The sequence below is a fragment of the Heteronotia binoei genome, chromosome 1 (genome assembly GCF_032191835.1).
Source record: "Heteronotia binoei isolate CCM8104 ecotype False Entrance Well chromosome 1, APGP_CSIRO_Hbin_v1, whole genome shotgun sequence".
In the NCBI taxonomy this organism is placed as follows: domain Eukaryota; kingdom Metazoa; phylum Chordata; class Lepidosauria; order Squamata; family Gekkonidae; genus Heteronotia; species Heteronotia binoei.
In genome coordinates, this window is record NC_083223.1 from 278521179 (window position 1) to 278538349 (window position 17171).

At 49.3% G+C, this 17171-nt stretch overlaps 1 protein-coding gene across 1 annotated transcript in view; it reads right to left on the minus strand.

Moving 5' to 3' along the window:
- Positions 1-16726, minus strand: part of SNX27 (sorting nexin 27) — a 112484-nt gene extending 95758 nt beyond the window's left edge. Inside the window, exon 1 of the mRNA XM_060256130.1 lies at positions 16359-16726. Within this exon, the coding sequence (XP_060112113.1) occupies positions 16359-16699 (341 nt within the window). The 5' untranslated portion in view covers positions 16700-16726. The remainder of the gene's footprint in view (positions 1-16358) is intronic.
- Between the last annotated feature and the right edge of the window lie 445 nt (positions 16727-17171).

A 17171-nucleotide genomic window follows, 5' to 3' on the forward strand; every position in this document is an offset into this window, starting at 1 on the left:
GTAAGAGTGGTCCTTGAAAGGGCAGCTTCTGGGAGAGCTCTCTCAGCCACACCCACCCCACAGGGTGTCTGTTGTGGGGGAAGAAGGTAGAGGAGATTGTAAGAATGGTCCTTGAAAGGGCAGCTTCTGGGAGAGCTCTCTCAGCCACACCCACCCCACAGGGTGTCTGTTGTGGGGGAAGAAGGTAGAGGAGATTGTAAGAGTGATCCTTGAAAGGGCAGCTTCTGGGAGAGCTCTCTCAGCCCCACCTACCTCACAGAGGGATGAAGATAAAGGAGATTATAAAATGCTCTGAGACTCAGATTCAGAGAGAAGGGTGGGCTATAAATCTATGGTCTTCTAAGAGCCCGCCTCGGTGGGGTAGGGCGGGATATAAATTGAATAAAATAATAAATTCTTCAACTCCCCACTCTGCTCCTTGGGTGACCCTTCACCAGTCACTGCCTTCCGCCATCTCCCACCTCACCAGGGTTGTTGCAAGCAGAAAACGAGGAAGGAGAAAGTCAAAGATTTGGCATCCTTGGAGGAAGGGGGGGATTAAAATGTAGAAAAAAGAAATAAAAAACGAAGTTTCTTTTTTACAAAGTACACACGAAGCTGCCTTCTATTGAATCAGACTTCGGTCCATCAGTTTCATTAGTGTCTACTCAGACTGGCAGCGGTTCTCCAGGGTCTCAGGCTGAGGTATTACCCATCGCCTACTGCCTGGTTCTTGTAACTGGAGATGCCGGGGATTGAATCTGGGAACTTCTGTAAGCCAAGCAGATGCCCTACACTAAGCTATGGCCCTTCTCCATGGCTCTCCAGGGTCTCAGGCTGAGGTCTTTCCCATCGCTTACTGCCTGGTTCTTGTAACTGGAGATGCCGGGGATTGAATCTGGGACCTTCTGCAAGCCAAGCAGATGCCCTAGACTGAGCTATGGCCCTTCTCCATGGCACTCCAGGGTCTCAGGCTGAGGTCTTTCCCATCAGACTTCTTGTAAATGGAGATGCTGGGGATTGAACCTGGGACCTTCTGCATGCCAAGCAAATGCCCTACACTGAGCTATGGCCCTTCTCCATGGCTCTCCAGGGTCTCAGGCTGAGGTCTTTCCCATCAGACTTCTTGTAAATGGAGATGCCGGGGATTGAACCTGGGACCTTCTGCATTCCAAGCAGATGCCCTACCACTGAACTATGGCCCCTCTCCATGGCTCTCCAGGGTCCCAGGCTGAGGTCTTTCCCATCACACTGCCTGGTCCTTGTAAATGGAGATGCTGGGGATTGATCTTGGGACCTTCTGCATGCCAAGCAGATGCCCTACACTGAGCTATGGCCCTTCTCCATGGCTCTCCAGGGTCTCAGGCTGAGGTCTTTCCTATCACACTGCCTGGTTCTTGTAACTGGAGATGCCAGGGATTGAACCTGGGACCTTCTGCATGCCAAGCAGATGCCCTACCACTGAACTATGGCCCCTTTCCATGGCTCTCCAGGATCTCAGGCTGAGGTCTTTCCCATCACACCGCTTGGTCCTTGTAACTGGAGATACCAGGGACTGAACCTGGGACCTTCTGCATGCCAAGCAGATGCCCTACCACTGAACTATGGCCCCTTTCCATGGCTCTCCAGGATCTCAGGCTGAGGTCTTTCCCATCACACCGCTTGGTCCTTTTAACTGGAGATGCCAGGGATTGAACTTGGGACCTTCTGCATGCCAAGCAGAGGCTCTGCCCCTGAGCTATGGCCCCTCTCCATGGCTCTCCAGGGTCTCAGGCTGAAGTCTTTCCCATCACCTACTGCCTGGTCCTTTTAACTGGAGATACCTGGGACTGAACCTGGGACCTTCTGCACTCAAGCAGATGCTCTATCACTGAGCTATGGCCCTTCTCCATGGCCATCCAGGGTCTTGGGTAGAGGTCTTTCACATCACCAATTGCCTGGTCCTTTTAACTGGAGACGCCGGGGATTGGCCCTGGGACCTTCAGCATACCAAGCCGTTGCTGTGCCACTGAGCCATGGCTCAAAAGAGAAAACACATGAAGCTGCGTTATAACTGAATCAGACCCTTGGTCCATCCAGTTCATTACTGTCTACCAGGTGTGGAATTCTAACAGAAGCTCCTTTGCATATTAGGCCACACACCCCTGATGCAGCCAATCCTCTAGGAGCTTACAAGGCTCTTTTTGGTAAGCTCTTGGGAGGATGGGCCACAGCAGGGGTGTGTGGCCTAATATGCAAAGGAGCTCCTGCTAGAATTCTACCCTCGCTGTCAACTCAGAGTTTCAGGTGGAGGTCTTCCACGTCGCCTACAGGACAACTGCACAAGCGCTCTCTATGCAATTTTGGATGCACAGAGCGCTAAAAAAAGGATTTTATTCTGACTGTAAGCATTAACCAAGCGCAGTTCAATACAAACTCAGCAAAGCATTCCCCCCTCCATGGGAGGGTCTGTTTAATTTCCTCCAACAATACCGGAGTTATTTATATTCTTCACCGATGCAGTGGTTCTTATCGTAATCCGTGTATTCCCAAGCAAGTCATTTCTTTTAAAACAGCTTCTTTTACAGGGTGCCAATACCTTCCAGCTACTAAAACAACAACAACGAAAATTGGTTCTGCCAGTGTTAACGGCAACATTTAGTTGCATGTCGCAGTTCCGGTTTTCCTGTCCGAGGGCTCCTTAAACCTGAGGGTTTAAGCTTTTTTCCCCAGTTCCTGTTCTTTAAAAGATCTGTAAAATCTGTGAAAGCCTTGCTACCAACTGCTGTATCCAAAGCAATGTGGGCCAGTTTGGTGTCGTGGTTAAGTGTGCGGACTCTTATCTGGGAGAACCAGGCTTGATTCCCCACTCCTCCAATTGCAACTGCTGGAATGGCCTTGGGTCAGCCAGAGCTCTGGCAGAGGTTGTTCTTGAAAGGGCAGCTGCTGTGAGAGCCCTCTCCAGCCCCACCCACCTCACAGGGTGTCTGTTGTGGGGGAGGAAGGGAAAGGAGATTGTGAGCCGCTCTGAGACTCTTCGGAGTGGAGGGTGGGATATAAATCCAATATCTTCATCTACCTCCCCGGGTGTCTGTTGTGGGGGAGGAAGGGAAAGGAGATTCTGAGCCACTCTGAGACTCTTCGGAGTGGAGGGCGGGATATAAATCCAATATCTCCATTTACCTCACAAGGTGTCTGTTGTGGGAGAGCAAGGGAGAGGAGATTGTGAGCTGCTCTGAGACTCTTCAGAGTGGAGGGTGGGATATAAATCCAATATCTTCATCTACCTCACAGGGTGTCTGTTGTGGGGGAGGAAGGGAAAGGAGATTGTGAGCCACTCTGAGACTCTTCGGAGTGGAGGGCGGGATATAAATCCAATATCTCCATTTACCTCACAAGGTGTCTGTTGTGGGGGCGGAAGGGAAAGGAGATTGTGAGCCGCTCTGAGACTCTTCGGAGTGGAGGGCGGGATATAAATCCAATATCTTCATCTACCTCCCCGGGTGTCTGTTGTGGGGGAGGAAGGGAAAGGAGATTCTGAGCCACTCTGAGACTCTTCGGAGTGGAGGGCGGGATATAAATCCAATATCTCCATTTACCTCACAAGGTGTCTGTTGTGGGGGCGGAAGGGAAAGGAGATTGTGAGCCGCTCTGAGACTCTTCGGAGTGGAGGGCGGGATATAAATCCAATATCTTCATTTACCTCACAGGGTGTCTGTTGTGGGGAAGGAAGGGAAAGGAGATTGTGAGCCACTCTGAGACTCTTCGGAATGGAGGGCAGGATATAAATCCAATATCTTCATCTACCTCACAGGGTGTCTGTTGTGGGGGAGGAAGAGAAAGGAGATTGTGAGGCGCTCTGAGACTCTTCGGAGTGGAGGGCGGGATAGAAATCCAATATCTTCATCTACCTCACAGGGTGTCTGTTGTGGGGGAGGAAGGGAAAGGAGATTGTGAGCCGCTCTGAGACTCTTCGGAGTGGAGGGCAGGATATAAATCCAATATCTTCAACTACCTCGCAGGGTGTCTGTTGTGGGGGAGGAAGGGAAAGGAGATTGTGAGCCGCTCTGAGACTCTTCGGAGTGGAGGGCGGGATATAAATCCAATATCATCTACCTTACAGGGTGTTTGTTGTGGGGGAGAAAGGGAAAGGAGATTGTGAGCCGCTCTGAGACTCTATCCTTGAATGGGCAGCTTCTGTCGGAGCTCTCTCAGCCCACCCACCTCACAGGGTGTCTGTTGTGGGGGAGGAAGGCAAAGGAGATTGTGAGCTGCTCTGAGACTCTATCCTTGAAAGGGCAGCTTCTGGGAGAGCCCTCTCAGCCCCACCCACCTCACAGGGTGTCTGTTGTGGGGGAGGAAGGGAAGGGAGATTGTAGCCGCTCTGAGACTCTGTCCTTGAAAGGGCAGCTGCTGTGAGAGCCCTCTCAGCCGCACCCGCCTCACAGGGTGTCCGTAGTGGGGGGGCAGAAGATATGGGAGATTGTAAGCCGCTCTGAGTCTCTGATTCAGAGAGAAGGGCGGGGTATAAATGTGCAGTCTTCTTCTTCAGAGCCCTCTCAGCTCCACCCACCTCACAGGATGTCCGTTGTGGGGGGGGGGGTAGAAGATATAGGAGATTGTAAGCCGCTGAGTCTCTGATTCAGAGAGAAGGGTGAGGTATAAATCTGCAGTCTGCTTCATCACCATCATCAGGGCGCAGAGTGAGGCAACGGCAAACCGGCTCTGGATGTCTCTTTGCCTTGAAAACCCTAACAGGGTCACCATAAGGTGACTGCTACTTGACTGCATTTAACCAACACAGTAAGAGAGGGTCACAGACCAAAGTCTCTACCAGAAGCGTTAAAGAACAAGGGAGATCTCAACAACACTTGAGGAATAGGATCTAAAGTTGTTTCAAGGGCCAAACACAGTCACTTCATTTCGCTAGTCTTATGTTCGCCTTGCACAAGTTTCAACTCTCCATTTGCTGAAAGGCCTGGAGAAGTCTCTCCCTTATTTATTTATTAGATTTGCATCCCGCCCTCCCCGTAACGGGCTCAGGGCAGCTAACAACCAATAAGAACGCAACACCAGGTCGTAAAACTTGGGGGGGGGAAAGCGACAAAATACTATGCAATAAAAATAATCCATTAAAACAAACGCCCAAAAGGAAAACTGTAACGTTCGTGGGATAATCCATGAGAGCCAAATCATCATAATGCTATTTTATGCAGTACCTGATTAAGGTGGGATTCTACCTGCACTTTGAACTGTGCCAGGGTGTGTGTGTTTGATAGAGGAAAATGTGTGATAGAGGAAAATGTGTGATAGAGAAAAATGTGTGATAGAGGAAAAATGAAGCTGCCACGAGCTGGGATTCCAACAGCACACGTCTGTTCAAAAACATCCATTTCATGACTGTACGTATTTTTAAACATTTTTTGTACAGAGCCATATCTTGAGTAAGCGATGAACTTATTGCTTGGCTGTATTTTTATACAAATTACGGTTACCTCAAGAATAGATCACTGTAATGCTCTCTACATGGGGCTACCCTTGATGCTAACCCGGAGACGACAACTAGTGCAGAATGCTGCGGCGCGGCTATTAATGGGGCTGCCGCGATGGGAGCACATTCAGCCAGTGCTGAGAGAGCTGCACTGGTTGCCTGTTGTGTTCCGAGTTCGCTTCAAGGTGTTGGTATTAACCTTTAAAGCCCTCTATGGTCAGGGACCTGCCTATCTACTGGACCGCCTTTCCCCATATATTCCCCAGAGAGCACTGCGATCAGGGACAAAAAAATCTGTTGTCCGCCCCTGGGCCAAAAGAAGCCAGGCTATGTGTAACGAGATCCAGGGCTTTTTCGGTGGCAGCACCAGAACTTTGGAACTCCCTCCCAGAAGCTATAAGGGCCCTGCGGGATTTGTCTGCGTTCCGCAGGGCCTGTAAGACCGAACTGTTTAAGCAGGCTTTTGCGGTTTGACTGAAAAAGGGCTGCCACCGGACATCTTATAGAATGCTGGCGATCACAGTCGAGAATTCAACACCGCTTATACTGTACTGAAGCAGCGTCACAGAATGGTTTTAAAACCGAAATAAGTAAATTATATGTTTTATTGGATTGATTGTATTATACGATGTTGTGAGCCGCCCTGAGTCCGCTTGCGGAGAGGGCAGGATATAAATTGAAAGGAATAAATAAATAAATATTCAGTACACTAACGTTATAAAATAAAATAATTTCACCGTAGCTCTTTATTAAAAATTTCAATAAAATATTAATTACAGAGCGAGCAATGAAGCAAATGGGCGGTAGGTTCAGGACGGACAAAAGGAATACTGCTTTCCACAGAGAGCGATTCTAACGTGGAATTCACTGCCAGAAGATGGCAGCGATGGCCACAGGAATACGATTCAGGTGGGTAGCCATTTTGTTCTGAAAGCAGCAGAACAAAGTCGGAGTCCAGTGGCAAGAAAGTTTTAGAAGATGATGATGATATTGGATTTCTATCCCGCCCTCCACTCCGAAGAGTCTCAGAGCGGCTCACAATCTCCTTTCCCTTCCTCCCCCACAACAGACACCCTGTGAGGTAGATGAAGATATTGGATTTATATCCCGCCCTCCACTCCAAAGAGTCTCAGAGTGGCTCACAATCTCCTTTACCTCCTCCACCCCACAACAGACACCCTGTGAGGTGGGTGGGCTGAGAGAGTTCTGACAGAAGCTGCCCTTTCAAGGACAACTCCTACAAGAGCTATGGCTGACTCAAGGACATTCCAGCAGCTGCAAGTGGAGGAGCGGGGAATCAAACCCGGTTCTGCCAGATAATAGTCAGCGCACTTCACCACTACGCCGAACTGGCTTTATTTTTAAGCAACTTACGCACTTCAGCCAGGGAAACTCACGGTCTCCAGCATCTCCGGCTAAAGAAAGGATCAGGCAGCAAGCCATGTGAAAAACCTCCATGGATGCCCTGAATAGCTGCTGCCGGTCTGAGTAGACAACATTGACCTTGGTCGACTTAGTCGTTCTGGTTCAACAGAAGGCAGCCTCATGTGCACAGAAAGACTTGAGGGGGTTTTTTGTTTCCTTGCTCACAAGGAGCTGAAAACAAAACGCCTGCATACAAAAATGCCCTGATCCGGGGTAGCCCAGGCTAGCTCAATCTTGTCGCTCCTCAGAATAGGGTTGCCAATCCCCAGGTGGGGGCAGGGGATCTCCCAGTTTGGAGGCCCTTCTCCCCGCTTCAGGGTCATCAGAAAGGGGGGGGAAGGGAAATGTCTGCTGGGCACTCCATTATTCCCAATGGAGACCAATTCCCCTATGGTATAATGGAGAACTGATCCAAGGGTATCTGGGGCTCTGCGGGGGGCTGCTTTTTCGAGGTAGAGGCACCACATTTGCAGCATAGTAGCCGATGCTTCTCCTCAAAAGAACCTCCACGTTTTAAGGAGATCGGACCAAAAGTCCAATTCTACGAGCCCCCAAAGAAGGTGCCCCTAGCCTTATTTCCAATGGAGGGAAGGCATTTAAAAGGGTGTGTGGTCCCTATAAATGCGATGGCCAGAACTCCCTTTGGCGTTCAATTGTGCTTGTCACAACCTTGCTCCTGGCTCTGCCCCCAAAGTCCCCAGATACATCTTGAATTGGACCTGGTAACCCTACCTCAGAAGGTAAGCAACCTAGTTAGCATTTGGGTGGGAAGGTAAGCAACCTAGCTAGTACTTGGGTGGAAAGGTAAGCAACCTAGTTAGCACTTGGGTGGGAAGCTAAGCAACCTAGTTAGCATTTGGGTGGGAAGGTAAGAAACCTAGCTAGCACTTGGGTGGAAAGGTAAGCAACCTAGTTAGCATTTGGGTGGGAAGGTAAGCAACCTAGTTAGCATTTGGGTGGGAAGGTAAGCAACCTAGTTAACATTTGGGTGGGAAGGTAAGCAACCTAGTTAACATTTGGGTGGGAAGGTAAGAAACCTAGTTAGCATTTGGGTGGGAAGATAAGAAACCTAGTTAGCATTTGGGTGGGAAGGTAAGCAACCTAGTTAGCATTTGGGTGGGAAGGTAAGCAACCTAGTTAGCATTCGGGTGGGAAGGTAAGCAACCTAGCTAGTACTTGGGTGGAAAGGTAAGCAACATAGTTAGCACTTGGGTGGGAAGGTAAGCAACCTAGTTAGCATTTGGGTGGGAAGGTAAGCAACCTAGTTAGCATTTGGGTGGGAAGGTAAGCAACCTAGCTAGTACTTGGGTGGAAAGGTAAGCAACCTAGTTAGCACTTGGATGGGAAGGTAAGCAACCTAGTTAGCATTTGGGTGGGAAGGTAAGCAACCTAGTTAGCATTTGGGTGGGAAGGTAAGCAACCTAGTTAGCATTTGGGTGGGAAGGTAAGCAACCTAGTTAGCATTTGGGTGGGAAGGTAAGAAACCTAGTTAGTATTTGGGTGGGAAGGTAAGCAACCTAGTTAGCATTTGGATGGGAAGGTAAGCAACCTAGTTAGCATTTGGGTGGGAAGGAAAGAAACCTAGTTAGCATTTGGGTGGGAAGGTAAGCAACCTAGTTAGCATTTGGGTGGGAAGGTAAGAAACCTAGTTAGTATTTGGGTGGGAAGGTAAGCAACCTAGTTAGCATTTGGGTGGGAAGGTAAGCAACCTAGTTAGCATTTGGGTGGGAAGATAAGAAACCTAGTTAGCACTTGGGTGGGAAGGTAAGCAACCTAGTTAGCACTTGGGTGGGAAGGTAAGAAACCTAGTTAGCATTTGGGTGGGAAGGTAAGCAACCTAGTTAGCATTTGGGTGGGAAGGTAAGAAACCTAGTTAGCATTTGGGTGGGAAGGTAAGAAACCTAGTTAGCATTTGGGTGGGAAGATAAGAAACCTAGTTAGCATTTGGGTGGGAAGGTAAGCAACCTAGTTAGCATTTGGGTGGGAAGGTAAGCAACCTAGCTAGTACTTGGGTGGAAAGGTAAGCAACCTAGTTAGCACTTGGATGGGAAGGTAAGCAACCTAGTTAGCATTTGGGTGGGAAGGTAAGCAACCTAGTTAGCATTTGGGTGGGAAGGTAAGCAACCTAGTTAGCATTTGGGTGGGAAGGTAAGAAACCTAGTTAGCATTTGGGTGGGAAGGTAAGAAACCTAGTTAGTATTTGGGTGGGAAGGTAAGCAACCTAGTTAGCATTTGGATGGGAAGGTAAGCAACCTAGTTAGCATTTGGGTGGGAAGGAAAGAAACCTAGTTAGCATTTGGGTGGGAAGGTAAGCAACCTAGTTAGCATTTGGGTGGGAAGGTAAGAAACCTAGTTAGTATTTGGGTGGGAAGGTAAGCAACCTAGTTAGCATTTGGGTGGGAAGGTAAGCAACCTAGTTAGCATTTGGGTGGGAAGATAAGAAACCTAGTTAGCACTTGGGTGGGAAGGTAAGCAACCTAGTTAGCACTTGGGTGGGAAGGTAAGAAACCTAGTTAGCATTTGGGTGGGAAGGTAAGCAACCTAGTTAGCATTTGGGTGGGAAGGTAAGAAACCTAGTTAGCATTTGGGTGGGAAGGTAAGAAACCTAGTTAGCATTTGGGTGGGAAGATAAGAAACCTAGTTAGCATTTGGGTGGGAAGGTAAGCAACCTAGTTAGCATTTGGGTGGGAAGGTAAGAAACCTAGTTAGCATTCGGGTGGGAAGGTAAGCAACCTAGCTAGTACTTGGGTGGAAAGGTAAGCAACCTAGTTAGCACTTGGGTGGGAAGGTAAGCAACCTAGTTAGCATTTGGGTGGGAAGGTAAGCAACCTAGTTAGCATTTGGGTGGGAAGGTAAGCAACCTAGTTAGCATTTGGGTGGAAAGGTAAGCAACCTAGCTAGTACTTGGGTGGAAAGGTAAGCAACCTAGTTAGCACTTGGATGGGAAGGTAAGCAACCTAGTTAGCATTTGGGTGGGAAGGTAAGCAACCTAGTTAGCATTTGGGTGGGAAGGTAAGCAACCTAGTTAGCATTTGGGTGGGAAGGTAAGCAACCTAGTTAGCATTTGGGTGGGAAGGTAAGAAACCTAGTTAGCATTTGGGTGGGAAGGTAAGAAACCTAGTTAGCATTTGGATGGGAAGGTAAGAAACCTAGTTAGCATTTGGGTGGGAAGGTAAGCAACCTAGTTAGCATTTGGATGGGAAGGTAAGCAACCTAGTTAGCATTTGGGTGGGAAGGTAAGCAACCTAGTTAGCATTTGGGTGGGAAGGTAAGAAACCTAGTTAGCATTTGGGTGGGAAGGTAAGAAACCTAGTTAGCATTTGGGTGGGAAGGTAAGCAACCTAGTTAGCATTTGGGTGGGAAGGTAAGCAACCTAGTTAGCATTTGGGTGGAAAGGTAAGAAACCTAGTAAGGAACCAGTGGCCCATCCAGTCCAACACTTTGTGTCACATAAGAACAGAAGAGAAGCCATGTTGGATCAGGCCAGTGGCTCATCCAGTCCAACACTCTGTGTCACATAAGAACATAAGAGAAGCCATGTTGGATCAGGCCAATGGCCCCTCCAGTCCAACACTCTGTGTCACATAAGAACAGAAGAGAAGCCATGTTGGATCAGGCCAATGGCCCCTCCAGTCCAACACTCTGTGTCACATAAGAACAGAAGAGAAGCCATGTTGGATCAGGCCAATGGCCCCTCCACTCCAACACTCTGTGTCACATAAGAACATAAGAGAAGCCCTGTTGGATCAGGCCAGTGGCCCCTCCAGTCCAACACTCTGTGTCACATAAGAACATAAGAGAAGCCATGTTGGATCAGGCCAGTGGCCCATCCAGTCCAACACTCTGTGTCACATAAGAACATAAGAGAAGCCACGTTGGATCAGGCCAGTGGCTCATCCAGTCCAACACTCTGTGTCACATAAGAACAGAAGAGAAGCCATGTTGGATCAGGCCAGTGGCCCCTCCACTCCAATACTCTGAGTCACACAGTGGCCAAAAAAAAACAAAAAACCACCAAGTGCCATCTACAGGTCCACCAATGGGGCCAGAAACCCTTCCAAGCACCAAGACGACAGAGCATCACTGCCCCAGACAGAGAGTTCCAACGATAAGCTGGTGCCACTGATGGATCCCTGGTCCATATGCTTATCCATTCCCCTCTTGAAGCTGGCTATGCTTGTCGCCGCCACCACTTCCTGTACCAGGAAAAAGCTTCACTCTGTACCTCTCCAAATGCTCATGGTGGCTTACGCTTCAGAAAGAATGTATGAAACCCCAATTATTCCCAATAAATTGTGCACAGCAAAGCAAGCCCGGAGTTGTTCAGCGGCAGCAGCCACCGTTGGCAACGAGGGAGGGAAGAGTAACCCCATCAAAGCCAAGGAAGGAAAGAAAATCCCCCTTCTCACCAGTCCAGCCTGTCTTTCTGCCTTCTCCAGCTCTGCCCCTGCCCAAATCTCCATTAAATTGCACTGCTAATATAGAAGGAAAAGGGAAGCACAAGAGAAACTGGTGAGAGGGATCAATTTATAACAGTGGGACAGGAGGGAGGATACCAAAAGGAAGATTGCGCCTATCCTCAGCACCAGCTCTGCCACAAGGAGAACGAGGCAACTGCCTAGGGCGCCAGCCTTCCGGGGGGCACCGAATTTGGCACCCCCCCCATGTGACCTGGTGATCATAGAATCACAGAGTTGGACGGGACCTCCAGGGTCATCTAGTCCAACCCCCTGCACAATGCAGGAAATTCAGAAACACCTCCCCCTAAATTCACAGGATTTTCATCGCTGTCGGATGGCTATCTAGCCTCTGTTGAAAAACCTCCAGGGAAGGAGAGCCCACCACCTCCCGAGGAGGAAGCCTGTTCCACTGAGGAACCGCTCTAATGGTCAAGAAGTTCTTCCTAATTTTGAGGCGGAAACTCTTCTGATTTAATTTCAACCCATTGGTTCTGGTCCTACCTTCCGGGGCCACAGAAAACAATCCCACACCATCTTCTATATGACTGCCCTTCAAGTACTTGAAGATGGTGATCCTATCGCCTCTCAGCCGCCTCCTCTCCAGGCTAAACATCCCCAGCTCCTTCAACCTTTCCTCACAGGACTTGGTCTCCAGACCCCTCTATATGACTGCCCTTCAAGTACTTGAAGATGGTGATCCTATCGCCTCTCAGCCGCCTCCTCTCCAGGCTAAACATCCCCAGCTCCTTCAACCTTTCCTCACAGGACTTGGTCTCCAGACCCCTCTATATGACTGCCCTTCAAGTACTTGAAGATGGTGATCCTATCGCCTCTCAGCCGCCTCCTCTCCAGGCTAAACATCCCCAGCTCCTTCAACCTTTCCTCATAGGACTTGGTCTCCAGACCCCTCTATAGGACAGCCCTTCAAGGACTTGAAGATGGTGATCCTATCACCTCTCAGCCGCCTCCTCTCCAGGCTAAACATCCCCAGCTCCTTCAACCTTTCCTCACAGGACTTGGTCTCCAGACCCCTCTATAGGACAGCCCTTCAAGGACTTGAAGATGGTGATCCTATCACCTCTCAGCCACCTCCTCTCCAGGCTGAACATCCCCAGCTCCTTCAACCTTTCCTCACAGGACTTGGTCTCCAGACCCCTCTATAGGACAGCCCTTCAAGGACTTGAAGATGGTGATCCTATCACCTCTCAGCCGCCTCCTCTCCAGGCTAAACATCCCCAGCTCCTTCAACCTTTCCTCACAGGACTTGGTCTCCAGACCCCTCTATATGACTGCCCTTCAAGTACTTGAAGATGGTGATCCTATCGCCTCTCAGCCGCCTCCTCTCCAGGCTAAACATCCCCAGCTCCTTCAACCTTTCCTCATAGGACTTGGTCTCCAGACCCCTCTATAGGACAGCCCTTCAAGGACTTGAAGATGGTGATCCTATCACCTCTCAGCCGCCTCCTCTCCAGGCTAAACATCCCCAGCTCCTTCAACCTTTCCTCACAGGACTTGGTCTCCAGACCCCTCTATAGGACAGCCCTTCAAGGACTTGAAGATGGTGATCCTATCACCTCTCAGCCACCTCCTCTCCAGGCTGAACATCCCCAGCTCCTTCAACCTTTCCTCATAGGACTCGGTCTCCAGACCCCTCACCATCTTCGTCACCCTCCTCTGGACCCGTTCCAGCTTGTCTAGATCCTTCTTAAAATGTGGTGCCCAAAACTGAACACAATACTCCAGGTGAGGTCTTCCCAGAGCAGAGTCAAGCGATACCATCACATCGCACGATCTGGACACTAGACTTCTATTGATACAGCCCCAAATTGCATTTGCCTTTTTAGCCACCGCATCACACTGATGTCAGTTTGAGGGGGGGAGGGCACCAGAAGTTAGTCTTACCTAGGGTGCCAGACAGTCTAGGGCCTGCCTTGCTTATCCTGCACTCCTTTCTGAAATCTTTCTTCCATGGGGAGAGAGCAAGGACAGGCAAAGAGGACACACATGAAAAAAAGGAGCAGGGAAAGGTGTACCAGGGTGAGCAGGGAAGTGGGAAGGGCACATGAGGGATAAAACTGGCAAGAGGTCAGGCTAGCCTCAATCCCAAAAGGATTTCAAGGGGGCCACGAAGAGAGAGATGAGAGAGAGAGAGAGAGAGAGAGAGATGATAGATAGATGATAGATAGATAGATGATAGATAGATGATAGATAGATAGATAGATAGATGATAGATAGATAGATGATAGATAGATAGATGATAGATAGATAGATAGATAGATAGATAGATAGATAGATAGATAGATAGATAGATAGATAGATAGATAGATAGATAGATAGATAGATAGATAGATAGATAGATAGATAGCTGCAAAGAGAGAGGGAGAGTTCGTTCAGGCTAGCCTCAATCCCAAAGGGATTTCAAGGGGGCCACGAACCCGACTCCCCTCAATACCGCTCCCTTCTCTAAATCATTTAGGGGAGCAGCCCTTGCCAGAGCATCGCAGGACAACCTGAAAGGAGCCCGAGGGGCACTTTAAAGGCTAACAAGAGGCCATTCCAGCGAAAGCTTTTCACAGACTAGAGCCCACTTTTTCAGAGGCGAGGAAAGACATCATCCAGCCTGGGAAAGACGAAAGCTGGGTATATGCATGCATTTTTAAATGCTGCAAGCTGCCCCGTGGGGACGAGATGCCGGGTATAAATCAAATTAATAAAAAAAAAATAGATTTCTGGTGCTCATGTAGCTGGCAGGGGGGTGGGCAAAAGGCTGGATTAACAGGCCGAGTACACACCAGCATATTGCCCCCGCCATGCCTTTAGGGGCCCTGGGTCGGTTTGCCTCTCTGCCTCTCCCCTACGGCACTGTCTAAGGGGCTTTTGAGAAGGTGCCTGAAGGAGAGGGGCCTCTAAGCTGCGTTAGCGTGAGCTAGCTCACAGATTTTTAGCCTCCAGCTCACACGTTTTTGTCTTAGCTCAGGAAGGATGACCCCAGAGGCACAATAATTTACGCAGCCGCTCACAACCTTAATTCCAGTAGCTCACAACTTTAACGCCAGTAGCTCGCAAAGCAGAATTTTTGCTCACAAGACTCTGCAGTTTAGAGGGAATATTGATAAGGAAGTAATTTGCGAGGGGCACCCCCGAGATTTCAACTGGCCCCACCCGCGTTCTCTCTAAGCTGTGTTAGCGTGATCCAGCTCACGTTTTTTTAGCCTCCAGCTCACACATTTTCGCCTTAGCTCAGGAAGGATGACTCCAGAGCACGCTAATTTGCACAGAAGCTCCCAACTTGAATGCCAGTCGCTCACAAAGTAGAATTTTTGCTCACAAGCCTCTGCAGTTTAGAGGGAACACTGGTCTCCACGGGGTTTAATCCGGCACTGGGCGAAAGCGAGGTTAACCATCCAACCGACCACAGTCAGGGCAATTCTTTTTTGGAACCAACCGATCAAGGCTGTGCATGCATTGGAGGCTGCATTGACAGAAGACCACTGGGGGTAAGTTTACCCCAATCTTTTTTTATCCAGCTCACACGTTTGTCTTCGCTCAGGAAGGATGAGCCCAGAGCACACGAATGTATGCTGTGCTCACAACAACCTTAATTCCAGTCGCTCACAAAGTAGAATTTTTGCTCACAGGACTCTGCAACTGAGAAGGAACATTGGTCTCCATGGGGTTTAATCCGGCACTGGGCAAAAGCAAGATTAACCATCCAACCGACAGTCAGGACAATTTTTCTGCATTCAGACAATCAAGGCTGTGCATGCATTGCAGGCTGCATCGACAGAAGGCCACAGGGGGGGGGGGGTTTCCCCTCCAAGAGGGATGAAACACCCTCCCCCAAATAAGGCTGCCTGGACCCCGCCCCCTGCACTCACACCTTGAGGATGGGGTCCCCTTTGCGCACTTAGGGCAGGTATTTGTGAGTTTCCTGCATTGTGCAGGGGGTTGGACTAGATGACCCTGGAAACCCCTTCCAACTCTATGACCCTATAATTTTATGACCACAGCCAGGGCAATTTTTTTGCAATAGATAGATAATAAAAAAGCTGTGCATGCATTTCAATTTGAGATAGATAGATGATAGACAGATAATAAAAGCTGTGCATGCACTTCAATTTGAGATAGATAGATGATAGACAGACAGAAAGACAGACAATAAAAAGCTGTACATGCATTGCAAGTTGAGAAAGATAGACAGACAGACAGATGATAATAAAAAGCTACAGCTGTGCATGCATTTCAATTTGAGATAGATGATAGATAATAAAAAGCTGTGCATGCATTGCAATTTGAGATAGATAGAAGATAGATAGATAGATAGATAGATAGATAGATAGATAGATAGATAGATAGATAGATAGATAGATAGATAGACAGACAGATAGATAAATGGATGGATAGATAAATGGATGGATAGATAGAGCTGTGCATGCATTTCAATTTGAGATAGATGATAGATAATAAAAAAGCTACAGCCATGCATGCATTTCAATTTGAGATAGATGATAGATAATAAAAAGCTGTGCATGCATTGCAATTTGAGATAGATAGAAGATAGAGAAAGAGAGAGAGAGAGAGATAGCATGCAATGCAATTTGAGATAGATGATAGATAGATAGATAGATAGATAGATAGATAGATAGATAGATAGATAGATAGAGATAGATAGATAGATAGATAGATAGATAGATAGATAGATAGATAGATAGATAGAGAGAGAGAGAGCTGTGCATGCATTTCAATTTGAGATAGATGATAGATAATAAAAAAACTACAGCCATGAATGCATTGCAATTTGAGATAGATGATAGATAATAAAAAAGCTACAGCCATGCATGCATTTCAATTTGAGATAGATGATAGATAATAAAAAGCTGTGCATGCATTGCAATTTGAGATAGATAGATGATAGATTGATAGAAGATAGATAGATAATAAAAAGCTACAGCCGTGCATGCATTGCAATTTGAGAGACAGACAATAGGAAAGTCGTGCCTGAAGCCCCCGCCCCCCGTACTCACACCTCGAGGATGCGGTCCCCCTTGCGGACCCCGGCGCGCTCGGCCGCCCCCCCGCCCAGGACGGCGCTGACGTGCTGCAGGGGCGCGTAGAGCTCTCCGTTGATGCTGCGCAGCTGCCCGCCCTCGCTCACTTGGCCGCGCACGTTGAAGCCGTAGCCGGACTCGGACTTGACGATGCGGACCACGCGCGGGCCCGGGGCCGCCCCCGAGGCCGAGGAAGGGGCCGCCGCCGAAGAGGAGCACGACGACGACGACCCCCCGCCGCCTCCGCCGCTGCTGCCGCCCCTCAGGGGCCCCGGCAGGACCGAGCGCGGCAGCCCCTCGCCCGCCTCGTCCGCCATCTTGGCGAGAGCCGCCGCCGCTTCCCCTCACACGGCTCGCGGGGCTGTCACGCGACCGGCCACGCCCCCTCCCGCCCAGCCCGGCTTCCGTAGGCGCCGCCGCCGCGCGCCCCTCTTCGCGCCGCGCATGCTCCAGGCGTCTTCTCCGCCGGCGGGTCGGGTGGGGAGGTTCATGGGAAATGTAGTTTTGTCTTCGACCCAGCGGAGGACTCCCGCGCGTCGTCGGCGCGGGGGCGCGTGGGAAATGTAGTTTGCAAAAGGAGGGCGGTTCTCGGCCCGCTTTTCGGAGCTAGACCAGGGGTGGCCAAATTAGGGTTGCCAATCCCCAGGTGGGGGGAGGGAGAGGGAAATGTCTGCTGGGAGCTCCATTAATCCCTAAAGAGACTGATTCCCATAGGGTGTAATGGAGAATTGATCCACGGGTATCTGGGGCTTTTTTTAAGGTAGAGGCACCAAATTTGCAGCATAGCAT